This window comes from Macadamia integrifolia, unplaced genomic scaffold, assembly GCF_013358625.1.
Source record: "Macadamia integrifolia cultivar HAES 741 unplaced genomic scaffold, SCU_Mint_v3 scaffold1826, whole genome shotgun sequence".
Lineage (NCBI taxonomy): Eukaryota > Viridiplantae > Streptophyta > Magnoliopsida > Proteales > Proteaceae > Macadamia > Macadamia integrifolia.
Window position 1 is genome coordinate 81,867 of NW_024868369.1, and position 16,461 is coordinate 98,327.

The following is a 16,461-nucleotide window of genomic DNA, read 5'->3' on the forward strand; positions in this document are numbered from 1 at the left end:
TGCATATGCCTTTGTAGTAGAGAGTTTGTATGTGTGGTGCAACAAACTAAAAGAAAAAGATGAGGATATAGAGAAAACCCCCAAAACACCGGAACCCATCTCTCTCTCTCTCACTCTCAGATTCTCTTCTTTTCTCTCTCTGGGAGAAATAGAGGAGTTTCTCTCTCTCTCTCTCTCTGGCTCAGAGCATCAGAGTTCTCTTAGTCTCAGCATTCCTTTTAAGGGAGGTGGAGGGGTTTCAGTACTCTCAGTCTGAGTTGTCTTCCCCAAAAAGAACCCCTTCCCTGCTGGGTTCTGCAACGCAATACCCAAATCTCATAAGCAGCTTTTAAAAATGAGGATCCGAAAGCGATGGCCGCTTACTAACCCTCCTCTACCTCCATCTTCATCCTCATCATCGCCTCCTCCATCACTCACAGTTACACCAGCAACAACACCAGATCTCTCTTCTACGAGAGCCCTTCATCTTCTATCCTCCTCACAATCAGGTGGTAGAGGTGGTGAAGGTGGAGGTGGGGGTGATGGTGGTTGTGGGTTGCACCGCCTCGCTGATCTCTCCGTCGTTGAAGCCAGGAGTAGAATATCCCCTTCCCGGCCTAGTGATTTATCCAATCCAAGCATCCCCCAACGCCCCGATCTGCAGCTCACGATTGTCCGAGGAAACAACGGCTGGATTTGCGCCGGCAACGAGAGAGACATGAAGCCGGACAACAAGGGGGATTCCGATGGCTGTAATTACATGCACCCCACTCCCTCTCCTCCTAACCATCTCGAGGTTCGTCCTCTATTCCCAACTCTCTTTCTTTCCTCCCATCTATTTTACTGGGTTTATTCTCTTCTCCACTATCTTTTTTTTTTTTTTTTTTTTTTTTTTATTTTATTATTATTTTTTTTTTTAGTAAAAAATTTTCATTGCAAGCTGCACTGACTCCGGTCGCCGCCGGTGATCTTAACCCGGCTTCTTCTTGCCGTCTTCCTTCGTTATACACGCATCAACTCCGGTGCACATTAGCAGATTTCCCCTCTTCATTCATTTCTTGCCGACTTGGGTGCAACCTTTAATCGTGCACACATGGTGTTGATCCCATCTAATTGGCTTCTGTTGTAGGATTCTCAAGTCGGGGTGGTTGGCATCGCCGGCGGCGGAGGAACTGGACGAGAGCATGTTGAGGAAAATAGTTTGGCTCTTCCAACCAATCGAAGGTAGGCTTCTGCAAATTGTTTATTTTTCTCTCTTAATTATCACCGTAGATGGATGGGGAAGAAGAAACGGGTCAGGTTAAAACTGTCAAGTATACTATTTCCGGTGTAAGAATCCCTTTTTGGGTTGCATCTTACATGTATGATGTTCCCTTTCCACCATCATATACCATGCGTCTCCATATGCCCCTCCCCATCATCCATCCATCCCCATCCGTCTCTCTCTACTATATTAGTATTTCTTTGGAATTATCGAAATAGAAATCAGAAATTATTTTATTTCCTTATTTTTCTGATAATTAAAGACATGGAATGGAGATGATATGGTGGCACTGGTGGCGCCGCTGGCGGCATGGTGGCTGTATTAGTACTATTTGTTACCTGTAGTGGTAGTGGTACATCTTAGCACCGATGAACTTAGCATAGCTGTAATGCGCCTTATGTGTATTATTCATGGGTGCAGAAATGAGAATAACCTTGGTGCACCCACATCTGTTGGAATCTCAGCTTCTTCGTCTTTGTCTCATCAAGGTACGCATGACTTCCAACTCTTATCTTATGTGTGTCAGTGTGCGTGGAGAGAGAGAGAGAGAGAGAGAGAGAGAATTGTATGTATGGATCTTGTGATTGATATGGATCTTCTTGATATTGTATGGTTTGGGACGATGATCTCTATGGTTTGGATTTTGAAACAGTAGGTGGGAGATGGTGTGAAGGAGAGAGAGCGTTTCCATTGAAGAAGAGAAGGGCGAGCTATGAGAGGAAGATAACCGACGATACAATAAAGGAGAAAGATAAGAAAATGAAAACTAGAGTGAGAACCAAGGTAGCAAAGACATGGGTTGATGAAGACGATGAAGATGAGGAAGAAGATGATGAAGAAGAAGCAGAAAAAGAAGAACGAAGAGAAGGTAAACTGGTGAATGGTAATGGTAATGGTGCAAAGAAGAGAGGAAGTGTAGGTGTGATCATGGAGGGTTCGAGGTGCAGCCGTGTCAATGGGAGAGGTTGGAGATGTTGTCAACAGACCCTTGTGGGTTACTCTTTATGCGAGCATCATTTGGGCAAAGGAAGACTCCGGAGCATGAGCAGTGTTCGCAACCGTGCTTCCACCATTACTAATAGACCTAAGAATATCAAGGAAGAAGAAAGTGGGTTAATGTTGTTATCGTCATTGTCGTCTTCACCTACTCAGCGTATGAAGAGCTTAAACCAGGAGGAGTCTGTGGAAGACGAAGAAGAAGAAGATGATGATGATGACAAGCCATTGATGAAAACAAAGAAGAAGAGAAAGAAGATTGGTATGGTCAAGGCTCGATCTATAAGCAGCTTGCTTGGCCAAACCCATCACCTTACACCAGCGATAGTAACTCTGCCACCATCTTCTGATCCTACTGGCCATAACATGGTGACATGAATGCTCTCTCTCTCTCTTTCTCTCTCTCTCTTTGTTCATGGAATCTTGTTTGGATATACAGAAGTAGGAGTGGTGCATGAACTATGATTTTGTTGGGCTTTATTTCTGCTATTCCTTTTTGAATTATGAGGGATGTTTTTGTATTTTTTTCTTTCTTTATTTCTATCTATTAATATATGATATGACAAGTAGGAGAATGAAAATTTCATTCTTCCTATAGAGGTAAATAACACGTGGTAGAAAGAGAAGGAGAAAATTATACTATTTTCTTCTTTTTAAGTTGCTTTAATTATATTTAGTCCAATCATATACTAGGTTTGGTACATTAAGAAGAATGAGTCAAGTTTAGCATCTAGTAGTTGTCAGATAGGTAGTTGGATCCGAATTGGCTTTTGGCATGCTTCGGCCTAACCAGGGTTTGAAAAATCGGATCGGGGCTGATTCTGATTCTGATTCCCAGTTGATTAAATCGGACTGATTCTATGCGAAAACTAGGATTTAAGGGAATTTTTTTTTTTTATTTATTACTAGGGAGGAGGATAGGCATGTCCCTGGATGAAACTTTTTCAAAAGGAGGAGGAGTGAGATAATCATATATCTGTATTTCATCCAAATACCTAATCTTTTACCCTTTTATAAATGGTTTCCATCTATTTTGGATTCAAATTAAAATCTTTCATAATCATTGATATGAATCCCATTCGTGGTTTTAAATCCTATCCTAAATCGAAGTGGAACCATGAAGGTGAGGTCTGAATCAGTTTTTGGCATGCACTTACCTAATTGAAGCCGAACTATCAAGGTGAGATTCTTTTGGATTTTTGGCATGTACTTGCCATAAGAGTCACTTGATCGATCCACTTACTTCTATTATGTCAATCTTAATCACTACTGTTGGAAATATGGTTCTTAACAAAGTTGAACCATTAAATTGAGATTTGGTTTCCGTCCGAATTGGACCACAACCAAAAACAAACCATGAAGATGAGATTAGGTTTTGATCCAAGTTTGCATACATCCAAAATCAAGCTGCTAAGGAGATATTCAGTTTTTTGGTTGGTTTAGATATTGATTTGGTTTAACATGCTCTTGTCAGTCCATTATTGGATTGGTATTGTTTTGATTTTTCATTATATTAAGGGAGAGGGGCAAGCATGTTGTCAACATATCATCCACTAACAAGTGACACCAATAGAGGCACAGGACAGGGCATCATATTAAAAGAGTATGAGCCATTTCAAAGAAAGAAAGAGAGATAGATACAATGCGTATTAAGGTGCGGCATGCGGTCAGTATTCCCAATCTTTTCCCATATATCAAAAAAAAAAAAAAAATTATTGGTGTTTTCTCGGTTTGGTCTGATTTTAATCAGTCTTAACAATTAGACCAATCATTTGTGATTCGTACTGGTTTTCAAAAGCCCAAATATAAAACCACCCGATAAGAGTTCAATTTTGGTCCGATCTAGTTTCAATTGGTTTAGGTCGGACGATCCGGTTCAGGTTGGATTTTGACAGTCCTAGAAGCAACACGTGAGAGGACAGAAATTTCCTCCTCCCTTGACTATAGCTGGAGCTCGAGCTCACCAACGGTCTTTGTTCGGGTTGACAGCACGTGAGGATGGCCCTACAAAAATCGTATATTTGGGCAAAATGTTCTGACACCGATACCTAACAGCCTAGAATTTTGATTATCCGTACACGTGGCCAGCATCAGATGGTTCAGATGAGCGTACTACATATGGGGCCCACCAAAAGGAAAGGAATGTGGATTAAGAGATGGCATGACTCTTGCCTTTTAAGTTGTGGTCAAACTTCAAAGTGGAACCAAAAAAAAAGTATTTTTCTTCAGTCTCTAGTCTCCATCCAAAATAAATTTTTTTAGGAAAGGGAAAGATAAAATTTTATATCCTAAAAAAAGAGTTGAAATGTATTTGAAAGGCCAATTTTTATCAATAATTAATAAAAATAATAATATTTCTACTGTAGACCCATATGATCTCTCTCTCTCATCATGGTTTAGGAATTGGTATAAGGTAATGACACGTATCGGTCAATATGAATAAAAAATATTTTTTTTTCTTTTATATTGAAAGTAACTCAGACCGATATTACCCGATACCAACATCAATGCTCAGAACCAAAACTTAATTTGTGATGGTAAAGGAAACAAAAAGGAGAGTAAGGGAGGTGAGAGTCATGAAGATCGTGTGAGCAAAATGGGAAATGAATAAACCCACACCCAATTGTAGGATGATGGACAAGGATGGTATACCATATGCACTGTACTTGTTTTCCATCTTTCAGCTCAAGTCCAAAAGAGAGAGAGAGAGAGGGAGAGGAACTATTATTTAGCAAAAAAGAACGTTTCTTGTTCATGTGGCTCCTGTGTGTCTAGACATAGAATGCAAAATACCATCCAAATTGTGTGAAATCAAAAGTTATATCTAAGTTGATGCATTTGCGTGTGTTCTCAATAGACCTCATACTAGCGCAAGTTCCACGCAACCATGAAGCTATTTTTTGCCACTTTACTTTATCATATCATTTTATTCAACAAAGTGTAGACTCTTATGTTTTCTCATGTGTAAATAGAAATAGGAAGAGACCTGATTACTTGCTCGTTTAGGTCCCTCTTGCATTCCGTAAATACCTCTCTTTACCCTTTAAATATCAGTAAATGGGATAGATGTTGGTGCGTAACTGTATGTATGTGTAGGTGATTCAAACTCAATTAGGAATGTGTGCTCATAGTGTTGCACAATGGGCATTGTCTTTCCTGTAAACATGGTTACGAAATTTTATTTTTCCTAAGTATTTCCTGCAAGTGATATTGGGGCCGGTATTAATCATTGATACAGAAAAATATATATTCTTAGACTTTGAAGTTCAACATGGGATTAATCTAGACCATATTCTCTCCATCTAAAGGTCAGAATGATCATATCATCTGTCCACATGATTTGAGTTGAACCAATCGGTTCTGCTCGGGCCAATTGGTTCGGAATGAAATTGACACCCCTAGCCTGTCCCATATGTTTTGGGACTTTAGAAATCCCAAAGACCGTTAGCTACATTTGATATTCTATAAAGTGTGACTTGGACGGTTTGACTCCCGGTGGCTCGAGCTAATATGTAAAATGTGTGGGAGAAAGCCCATCCATTATGATGATGGACTGTGGGCCCTAGTGGCCCATTACATCATTAGAGTAGGCCATGGAGGTTGTTAATACATCATTGATGTGGGAGGTTAAGGTAATGGGATTCTACAATTTCAAGCCTTGGGAGGAGAGGAAGAAATTTGTGTTCTTGATTTGTTCAAGAAAGAAAGAAAGGTCTCCCGTGACACCAAAAACATTTGTTGGTTTCTGTATTTTACTACAAGAATGCAGACCTAATCATGGTGACTTGATACTAAGATAAGAACCACAACCCTAGTAATTGGTAGTTTTCTTGGGTGATAATCATCTCTTATCCTTCTTCAAAGCTAAAAAAAGGTAAAAAATGATTCTAAAAGGTCCTCCACCTTCCCCTGCAATTGACAGATTTGGATAAACTTTGATGCCTGGGTGGGTTGGGGAGGTGGGGTTGGGGGGACCATGATAGTCAAATTGGTACAAATGTGCCCATCATCCAGGCAATATAAATCTATCAGAATAACCTCCTGGATTCTTTGCTACACCTAGGGTTTAAAAAATTGGAATCAGATCAGCAGGAACCATGATCGCCTAGCCTAATTTCTTTCGTTCCAAATCGACCAATCCAAGAAGCATTTCTAGGGTTCACATTGATTCTGATTCCGCTTACTTGGGACATGGCTACACATAGAAAGGGTTCCCCATGACACCAGTATATGTGTGGGGGGGGGGGGAAGGGGGGAAGGGAATCTACGTGTCACACCAATGGATGTACAGAGAATGGTATCATCCACATGAGGCCCACATGGTAAGAGAAGGAGAGAATAATAAATAATGTGAGAGGGAAATAGTTCTTTGGCGTCCGTTGTGGCGATTCTTTTCCCCTCAACTTGCAGTAGCAGGCATATGGAATCTTGCCTGTAATATACATAATATTGCTGCAGTTTGCACAGGAAGAGAGAATTTTTTTTTTTTTTTTTGGCAAGAAATGCTTACTGCTTGCCAATGTAAAGAACTAGCAGAAAGATACCACATACACTGAAAAAACAAAGCTTTAAACTGCCAGTACAACACATCCAATATATTGAAAAGTTATGTTGTTTAGGTCTTTAAATGGTTAGGCCTGTTTCTGTCTTCCAGCTCAACCTCTGTTTGTTTGTATACTTCTCTCCCACTAGGAAGGTAGCATACCATCTTCCTTTTTTGTTTGTTTCTAATTTTCTAGGACACTTGAAGAATCAAAACTGTCATGAGACCTTTAAATAGGTGATCAAGAGTCCCCCAAAAAAGCAAAATTGTTTTCTATTTCTGAATTCATATTATTTATTTAACAGAGTACAGATCAGAATGTATTCATTCATCCACAAAGTTGAAAATTCCTTGGTGAAAAACCAGAAGAGAGAAATTCTACCATTAAACTCATGGCCTACCATACAACATCCAAAAGTTTTCCCACTCAAGAATGGCCAAGTACCTTTCAAGCCAATCGTACTCGTGGTCCCAACTAGAGGATAATTGAATCCAAGCATAAATGCTGGCCCTGACATCCCTGATCAGTAACATAAATCCAGATGGTGCTCCCTTCTCAGATGGGAGAATGAATACTGGGTTTTTTTTTTCCAGGCCAAATAGGCAAACCAGAAAATCCTTGCCTGCTGTACATCTTGATCTGTTTCTCCACCTAAACAGAAAGGATAACTCAATATCAGATTACCAAAACACTGATAATGCAACACAAATTAAACAGAGTTTTACCTGATCTTGGTATTCAACATCACCTGCACCATAGGACCTTGCTAATGTCCAAAGTATATAGAAGCTTCAACAGCTGTGTTGCAGTCTAACAAGCTCTTCCAATGGTAATACCAAGGTCAATCTAAAGATTTTGGTAAAATTTTATCAGTAAAGCAATCAGTCCATGTCTTCAAAAATTGTAGAGACAAGATAGCCACATGTTAATGGTCATGTTAGCATATTGGCCTTTGGAATTTTGATGGCACTCAGAAAAAAAAAAGTGATAAAATTTTTTGGATCTCCATCACTGATATAAGTATCAGACTACAAGTGCCATTGGAGAATAGTGGATTGGATACAATTCATTAACTACTATTACAGATTGCGACACATGTGGTGGACATAAAGTAGAGCCAAGTTCAAAACAATTGGTCCCCTCAAGGATGTTTCCTAACCAACATGATCCATTCAATTGGACAAATGAATTTCTTCCTAGATAATTCCAAGACATGTCCTGAATTGACAGACAATTAGATGGCTAACAATCACAAGAATGGCCAACATTTACACTAAGAGTAATGGTATATATAGGTGGGGACTGTACCTTGTCGGATTTTTTTGGATGAATGGGAATGTATGCTCATTAAATGGCAGAGATCCCACGCTTATTGTACAAGCAAACTCTGCTCTTTTTTGTGTGTGTAATTGTGTCATTAGTTCCCAGGATTCCCACACAAACCCAATTCCAGCCAACTGACATCCCTTTCTTTCCAGGATGATTCCAAGACTATCCAGAAGGTATAGATACTGAAGAATATATGTTGGCCAATCTTGATCTATAAGCATGTATGCCACTAGCATGGCCAAAAGCCAACAGAATACATGAGGATGATGTTACTCACCACATCCTTTTCCACTATGACCATGTTGAGTGCAAATAACAGCATCAAATACTGTCATTCAAAGCTGCATTGCTCACTACATTCGGCTCTGCTTCTAAATCAGTTGAAAACTTGTTACAACATTGCAGCCACAACATTCAACCCATAAGCTTTTGTGTCGGAAATATCTGCAGCCTGGTTTGCTCAGCCAGCTTCCACAACAGTTACATTTTCAGATGTATAGGCAAGGTCTAGGGCTTCGCAGCCACCACCTCAGGACCTCCACCATGCATTTTCAAGACCCATACTTTTTTCTACAATAATAGCACACTGAGGTGTTAAACCACCTGGCAAATTATGTTCATGAAATTCTCAGTGCCAATATCAGAACCAAAGCCATCCTCTGTGACTACAAATCAATCCACCTGGTCCCACCGGTTTTAGTACAATCGTATTAGCTACAATGGAAGAATCACCAGCATAGTCAATGCATTAGAGTTGGATTGATGGTATCCTCCATTAGCATAGTCAATGAACCCCCAACTCCAAGATCATCCGCTGTAATCGGATCACCAGCCTTGCTATTCCTTATCATCATTTTCCCTAGGCTCCTACCATATCAGATAGGGAAGCTGTGAGGGCCAGGAATGCCATGACTTCACTTAGCAACTGAGAGATCAAACCTGTTTCTCTCACAATCCCTTTTTCAGGACCTTTCCCAACAGTGATCTTGCTCAGGAAATGATCATTGACATCCATAACCCATCTCCAAGTGATAAGACTCAGCAGGGTCAATGTCCAGCCTAACAAACTTTTCATCTCTTCGGGAGTAAGTCATTGGGGTTGTCCTTAGAGATTCCAAGCTTCTTGAGGCTCCTGAACATGATGTTGACAAAGCTCCATTTGCCCTTATTTGTTAGGTGGGTATAATCTGTTTAACAGAGGACCTTATCTGACTGAACTGCCTCATGGAAAATCTGTGTATCAATGGCAGCAGCCAGGAGGAGGTTTGCAGCTGTGATTGCAAGGATAACACCTGTTAGATACAGATTGCAGCATCCATTAGAATCATTTGACTGTAGGATGCTCTTAAGGAATCATAGCTATCAAAGCTGAATGCATTCCTGCATGAAGAGTAGTATTCTCATAAAACTCTTGACATATCACCTACCAAACATTATCCTAGAAATACAAAACTAAGCTCTTTGGCGAGAGAAATTTGTCAGTAGTAATTTCCCATAGGGTTTTCATGCTGCCTGTGCTATGTATGATCCATCGGATAATTATAAAACAACCATAGCAACTGGTGGCAAATATCCAGCCAGCCCAAAGCAAATGTTACATCTCCTGCAAGCATTAAGAAAATTGATGGAAAATTTTTAAGTTCATGTATGTCTTCTAAGGAAATTGACTCTTGGAATTGCTTCCAACTATGCTACCACTCTACATTCCTCCTCAAACATCAATTTCAATTAATCTTTCACTTTCTTATCTTAAATAGATCACACCTTTCTCCTACAATAGACTCTTCTCCACACCAAAACCTATATAGGTTGCAAGTTATGATCCACAGATGTTCCCAATTAACTTACTTCTCATAGTGAACAGACATTTTCACTTGGACATTTTTGTTCTTGGTAATTTTTAACATGGACTTAGGAGAGGGGGAAAAAAAAAAACTCAATTGCACTGTACAGAAAATTGTCAGAAGTATTAATACTCTCACATCCTCAATTAAAGGTTGGTTTATCAGAAATTCTGAATCAAACCTGCTCTTTCTACATGTAGAAGGAAAGTTGGAGAATAAGGAATTTACTTGGAAAGTGTCAACAAAGACTACCATTAAAAGCGTTTGGCCTTTTATTTATATTGATAGGGCTACTGAATTCTCTAGTTAATCCACCACAAAATTTGCTTCCCTGTAAGGATGTGATATATGCCACAAAATTAGATCGAGATATGATGTCTTAAGGATGTCAGGATTTAATATAAAGCGCATGATCGATAAGGAATTCCCTTCCATATGGATGTGAAGAAACCCAGGTAAAAAGCTCGACGCAGAAATAAGAAATCCTCGAACCAATACATTTACCTTAGATATTGGATGCACTTAATCAAGTTCTGGGAGATTTCATTCACAAAATGCAAAGATAACTCTTTACCAATCTGAAGGTGCTTTAAGTTAATGTTTCTAATCTATAAAAAAGCTGCCTAAGGTCCTAAGCACACCAAACAGTCATCAACAAGAAGGATAATGAGAAAAACCATCTACAGAACTACTTTTCACAAATTTCTGTGGAAAACTTCCGACTTCTTTCGCTTTAAGATTCTACTAAGTGGTTCTTTTACATTTTCAGTAATTGCAAATAATAAAGAATTCAAGCATTGGATATATATTCCAATGAACCCTCAAACCATTATTCAAAAAGCTTGTGTGCAGCAAAAACCAAAGATACCCACCCTAAAGCAACCAAACTCTAATTAATAATGTGAGTACAGAAACTATTAAAAGCTGTTCATAAACAGAAGAAAAAAATAACTGTAATGGTAGACTTGCCTGCTCCAAGAAATGGTAGCCGTCTCTGGACCCTTCAAGCTCATCAAGGACCCATAATAAAACCTGGAATCTGAAATACCAAATCTTTCAAATTAACAAGGAGCAGTACAAAGTGAATAGACAGTGGAGACAAAGAATTACAATGGGTCCTTCAATCTCCTCCCTCCTTATCTCTGATGAAAACCCATTTCCTTGAAAACAGAATTTTCCAGGTTATTCACTTCTACTGAGTGCTGGTTTATTTCAATTGTTAGATTAACACAATGTGTAGATATAAAGGGCAAAAGGTACAAAGTATATGGATAGAGACAGAGAGAGAGGGGGGGAAGTGAGACTGATCATTTTCTTCTCCTTTCCTATTTGTCAATGCTGTGTAAAAGCCTTTTGACAACTGTGACAGACATTATTGTATTTGGATTGTGATTGAGAATATTCAATATTCTTCAAATGAATTATTGGAAAAACACTTTGCTCTCCTCTGTTCATTGAACAAACTCACCTACTTTAAATGGACAACCCATATCAATATATATATATATTTTTTTTTTAACAGAAAAATAGAAAATACTTTTTTCCAATAAAAAAAGGAGTGAAAGGTTTCCAATCAGTTATCTGTTATACCTTTTATGCTACCCACAAAGAAAAGAAAAAAGAATTGGAAATTACTGATACAAGTGGAGATGCGGGGTATCGATCCCCGTACCTCTCGCATGCTAAGCGAGCGCTCTACCATCTGAGCTACATCCCCTTCGTTATGAGGTTGCAACACATCCTTTAAATTACCAATGTTTTGAAAATTTCCCATCCCTAACCAAACCAATGAAGAATTTTATAAAAATTTAGCTCCATTACATGTAAATATCTTGAAATATGTTATATTTTTTTTGGGTAAGTGTCTTCTATTTGAGAACGACCTTTCACCCAAACATAAGAGGGGCACGGTGGTCATTGCATGTGCTCCTGAGTCTATCGCCAAGAGACTGTTCTTCAACAAAAAGATTTATTCCATATTATTTTTTATTCCTTTTTTCTATGAATCCCAATTGATGTCCTGTGATAAACTTTCAAGTAAGAAGAATCAACAAAGGGATCAACTTCTACCAATTCTGAAATTGCTCAAGGATCAGCCTAACCCTAGAAATCCAGTATGAAGAAGATGGAATTGGATCAGAATTAGCCGAATCCAATTTTTTCCTACTCCCGATTTAAATCAACAATCCAATTAAATTGGAATAAAAAAATCAGAAGAGGTCAATTTCATGTGCTTGAACCTATTAATTATTGAGTATAGGCAAAAGGTTCTGCACTAGCGCCTATAAGTCTATCTCTTTCTTCTTCAAATTCTTAGGTATCGATATTGATAGCATATTGGTCTCAGTCCATACCAATACCAATACTAATACAAATTTTTTGCCCCTCAAAATACCAATACCTTGGCTTTTTTGGACCATTTCACTCTCCATAGGCTTATACTGATACCACCGCTATAGTATCACATGTATCGATATTAGCCAATATGAAATTAATACCTTGAAATGCATTCCTTCTCACATGAAATAACCTCATTGTGTTTCTACACATGATAATACGTACTGTTTTTTTCTTGCATTCTTTTATGCTATAAGGGCAAAAGAACGCTCCCTCATCAAGCGCCCTTGCACCAAACACAAGAGGGGCAAAATCACACCGCGCCTCTATAAAATAAAAAAACTACACCACTATTGATGCTTAAGTGTACACCCTCATTGGCTAGCACCACTATCACTCATGGGTCTAACGAAAGCGTTGCTTGTTGTATGGGAGCTTCACCTAGGGGCTATGATCACTACCATCAAAAGCGATGTTTGTTGTATGGGGGCTTCGCCTGGGAGCTATGATCACTACCATGGAGCACCCTTTTTTTTTACCCAGAAAAAAAGGTTATCGATCTTCTTTGCCGTTAGTAATTCATTCAATGAATGTGTATATATCATACCAAAAATATGAATGTGTACGTATGTACAAGGAGGAAGAGCCCTGCTTGTTGGCGCAGGTACACTCCTAGACACAATAGGGCTGAAAGACCATGCCACCCCGTGATGAAGATGCTTGCACGCCTTCTCATTGTCTGCATGCGTTTGCTTGTACCTACGCCAACAGGCAGGGTTCTTTGGCCAATATGTATATATTAATTTAGCAAAAGTTTCTATGTATAGACGTGCATATGCACAATTGGCATTGAGTGCAATTAGATGGGCATAAATGCTAAATGCCCAAGGAAATGACATAAACACCGCTAGATCCTCTATTTTATGGAGTTGATGAGAATCTCCCATGCACGAATGCCTTCCCCATAAAAAAGTGCTTTTATTTTGTTGGAACTAAAGACAGATAAGTCTCAATATGTTTCACTAAATATTTAAAAGGAAAAAGTTCTCAGAGCCATCATGAGAGGATACGCTACGCCCTCGCTTTCTCTCTCTATCTCTATCTCTTTCATCATCACATGAAAAATAACTTGGCTACCCACCTATCTCAATTATATAATGTAATAAATTTACTTTTCCAATAAGGAAAGATAAGATGCTATGGTGTTCACGTTAGTCTTACACACTAAAGGTCTCCAGTTCGATCCTGGGTAGCATCAATTTTATTTATTTTTTATTTTATTTTTTTTAAGTCAAAGGAGTGGAGGAAAGGCATGGTGTTCTTAGTGATGTCTGGGCCTCGTAGCCCATTGGATACTCACTATCACTCAACCTCACAGCAGAGGATCCGCTCTCTTTGTTAGTGCTTGTGGTTTCAAAACCAGTGGAAACTTTCTAAATGTCACTGATCTTGTGTGCTATGTTCCTGTGTGGATTAGGTTATCTAACTTGCCTTTCTATTATTGGTAAGTGATGTGGAGGATATACGGATGGAACAAACCAAGGGCCCATTTGATTTTCTTTCTAGAAACATGTTTTTCTTTTTCTTTTTTTCTTTTTTTTTGGCTCAGAAACTAGAAAAACATCTCAAAAACTGTTCTTATTTTTTTGTTTCATTTCACTTATTTTTCAAAATATAAATAAAAATTTATCCCTATTTCTGTGTCTAGAAACGGGAATGGAAACAAGTCAGACTTATTTTTCTGTTTCTAGAAACAAGTAAGAGGGACAAAAATTGTGAAAAAAACGGATACTTCACTCGACCTACCCCATCCCCAACCCATTATTGAAACTCCTTGCTATCTAGAAGCGGCAACTCCAACCTGGTTGTGCAAAGCTCACAATTCTAGATTGCCTTCATCCTTCTAAAGCTTAACTTCATAAAGCACACCTGCAACTCTAACGTCATGCCTGCATTCGTGTCTTGAACCTAACTACACTGTCGAAAAATGTTTCGAGAAACAAAAAAATGAAATACCTTTTTGCAATTCCAAATTTTATTTCTTAGCACAGAAATGAGAAAAATTTGTTTATGCTGTTTTTGCTATTTCTAGACAGAGAAACAGCAGAAACAAAATCAAATGAACCCCCAGTATAACAACAGAGTGAAATAGAAAATTTGAATTTAAATTCAAAAAATGCAATTATTTTGGAAGAGTGATTTTTTTCTTTTTTTGGTAGAATGAAAATTTACTGATTAGGAGGATGTGTACCATTGGCCTCAGGCAAACAAAGGCCTTGAAGCCAAGTAGTGGAAATTGGCCAATCTAGGAAAAATGACTAATAGAAGCCCATTTGGTATGTCGAATAAAGGAAGGAGAAATTGAATACCGATGGAAACCAGTTTCATTTTTTCGAGGGTGTAAAGGAAATTTTTCTTCCTAATTTGATGGGGATAATTGAGGAAGTTAAAGAGGATGATAATAAGGAAGAAGGGTTGTTGGGAGAGCTAGTTGGTGTTGAATTAGAAGGAGATATATAGATGGCGATAAGGGATCTGAGTTGGATGAGAATTATATGGGTATCTTCTCAGTAGTCAAAGATATGGGATTGGGGAACATTGATGAGGTGGAATTTAAGAAGGATAGAAGTACCACAAAAGATGGCGGCCAACTTGAAGATGGAGGATAAGGCTGAAAAATGGATCAAAGATTTGTTGTTTGTTCATGATGAGAAGATCTGAGAAAGATAATAAGAAAAAGAAGAAGAATAAGCCTTCTCCCTCCCACCAGTTCCCTCTCAATGAATAGGATGAATTTTTAGAGCATTGTGATCCTGACAATATTATTGAGACCTTAGTGATTGATACTTTGGATCAACTTATTGATAATGTGTATTGAGATAAATGTTGATGACAACCTAATTTTGTGTGGGGCCATTTTGGATTTTGATGAGGAAAAATCATTTTTTCACATTTCAAACGGGCACATAGCCTCCTTAGTTTGCTGCTATCAAGTGAAAGATTTAGAGTTGAAACATAATTATGAGGTGCTCTAACATGTTGACAATCTTGAGAAAGCGCCAAAGTAAAAACAAAAAAGATTGAAGAGCTTCATTGGGAAGACAATCAAGTCTCTGTCTGAGATAGGAGAAAAAATCATCGTATTAGATTTGTCTCTTATTTTCTAAGCTCAGTTGATTGAAAAATCTAATGTCTTTGGAAGATCACATAATTAGTTCATTGTTTCTCCTTTTGGACAATATAATTTTCATTCTCCAACGGTCATAGGGTTGATGTTTTGTTCCTATTGTTTTTCTCTTTGTATCGGGGCCTTATTCCTCTTGGTGGCATCTTTGCCTTATAATTTTTTTTCCCTTTCTTTGGGGGTTAATATATTTATTTATTCACCTAAAAGAAAAAATGTACAAACTGTTGGTGTATAGTCCTCTCTCTCTCTCTCTCTCTCTCTCTCTCTCTCTCTCTCTCTCTCTCTCTCTCACACATACACATTATAGGCCTCCTCTATACACGAACGTTGTGGTGCCCCCAACCATGCTTTCGGGAGAGTCTACAACTGAGACAAACTCTCTTATAGAGTTTTGTGTTAGTACAACATCGCTTTGTGCTTCCATACTCTGTTTGGGTATGATAGCCCATCTCACTTCACTCGCCTTTAGCCCCTATTACTTATTCTTTAATTATTGGACTTTACTTGCTTGCCGCCCCTCACTAACATAACCCTCAACTACAAATCTAACGACTGGCTTACAAAACTCAAATTTCTTACACATGAAAAGAAGTTGCATAGTTAATTAAGTGCAATGAAGTAGCTTGAATTGAGGTAAGGATTGGCTTGGAGAGGGAACACGAGAAAGCAAGAGAGAAGTCCTGATCAAGCCTTACGATATAGATTGATCTAGAACATCGATTTGAGTCCTCTTTCCCGACCCAATTCCTTCCTTGGTTGTCATTTGTATATAACAAATTAATGCTACTAGGAATGCCCTTGGCAGATTTGGCCAAATATTAGAGATTTCATCCCACATTGGCAACTTGTAGATCTCCTACGCAATTTTAAAATTAGTTATTATTTTTTTTTTTTGTAGGCATTTTTTTTTTAAAATTAGGTGAGTAATATCATTTACACCCCATATTGTACGAAGAAGGCTGTCCTCTCTACATGTAACAA

At 38.5% G+C, this 16,461-nt stretch overlaps 1 protein-coding gene, 1 non-coding gene and 1 pseudogene across 3 annotated transcripts; 1 reads left to right on the top strand and 2 right to left on the bottom strand.

The window, feature by feature from the left end:
- Positions 1 to 58: 58 nt before the first annotated feature.
- LOC122064924 lies at positions 59 to 2,760 on the top strand. 2 transcript variants are annotated; one of them, XM_042628709.1, is made up of 4 exons: positions 59 to 775; positions 1,109 to 1,203; positions 1,664 to 1,731; positions 1,896 to 2,760. In XM_042628709.1, exons 1-4 carry the CDS (start codon positions 335 to 337, stop codon positions 2,615 to 2,617), a joined length of 1,326 nt encoding a protein of 441 aa, XP_042484643.1. In that variant the 5' UTR covers positions 59 to 334; the 3' UTR covers positions 2,618 to 2,760. The 2 variants fall into 2 exon arrangements, with proteins under 2 accessions (XP_042484643.1, XP_042484644.1); XM_042628710.1 differs by having other exon boundaries at positions 1,899 to 2,760.
- A 4,280-nt stretch (positions 2,761 to 7,040) lies between these two features.
- On the bottom strand, positions 7,041 to 9,546 carry LOC122064922 (annotated as a pseudogene).
- Positions 9,547 to 11,600: 2,054 nt separating this feature from the next.
- TRNAA-AGC lies at positions 11,601 to 11,673 on the bottom strand. The gene has a single exon. It is a non-coding gene; the product is annotated as a tRNA-Ala (tRNA).
- Between the last annotated feature and the right edge of the window lie 4,788 nt (positions 11,674 to 16,461).

Coding starts and splice junctions, on each gene's coding strand:
- LOC122064924 (XM_042628709.1), top strand. CDS start 335: ATGAGGATCCGAAAGCGATGGCCGCTTACTAACCCTCCTCTACCTCCA. Junction 1,204..1,663: donor GCTCTTCCAACCAATCGAAG/GTAGGCTTCTGC, acceptor TCATGGGTGCAG/AAATGAGAATAACCTTGGTG. Junction 1,732..1,895: donor TTCGTCTTTGTCTCATCAAG/GTACGCATGACT, acceptor ATTTTGAAACAG/TAGGTGGGAGATGGTGTGAA.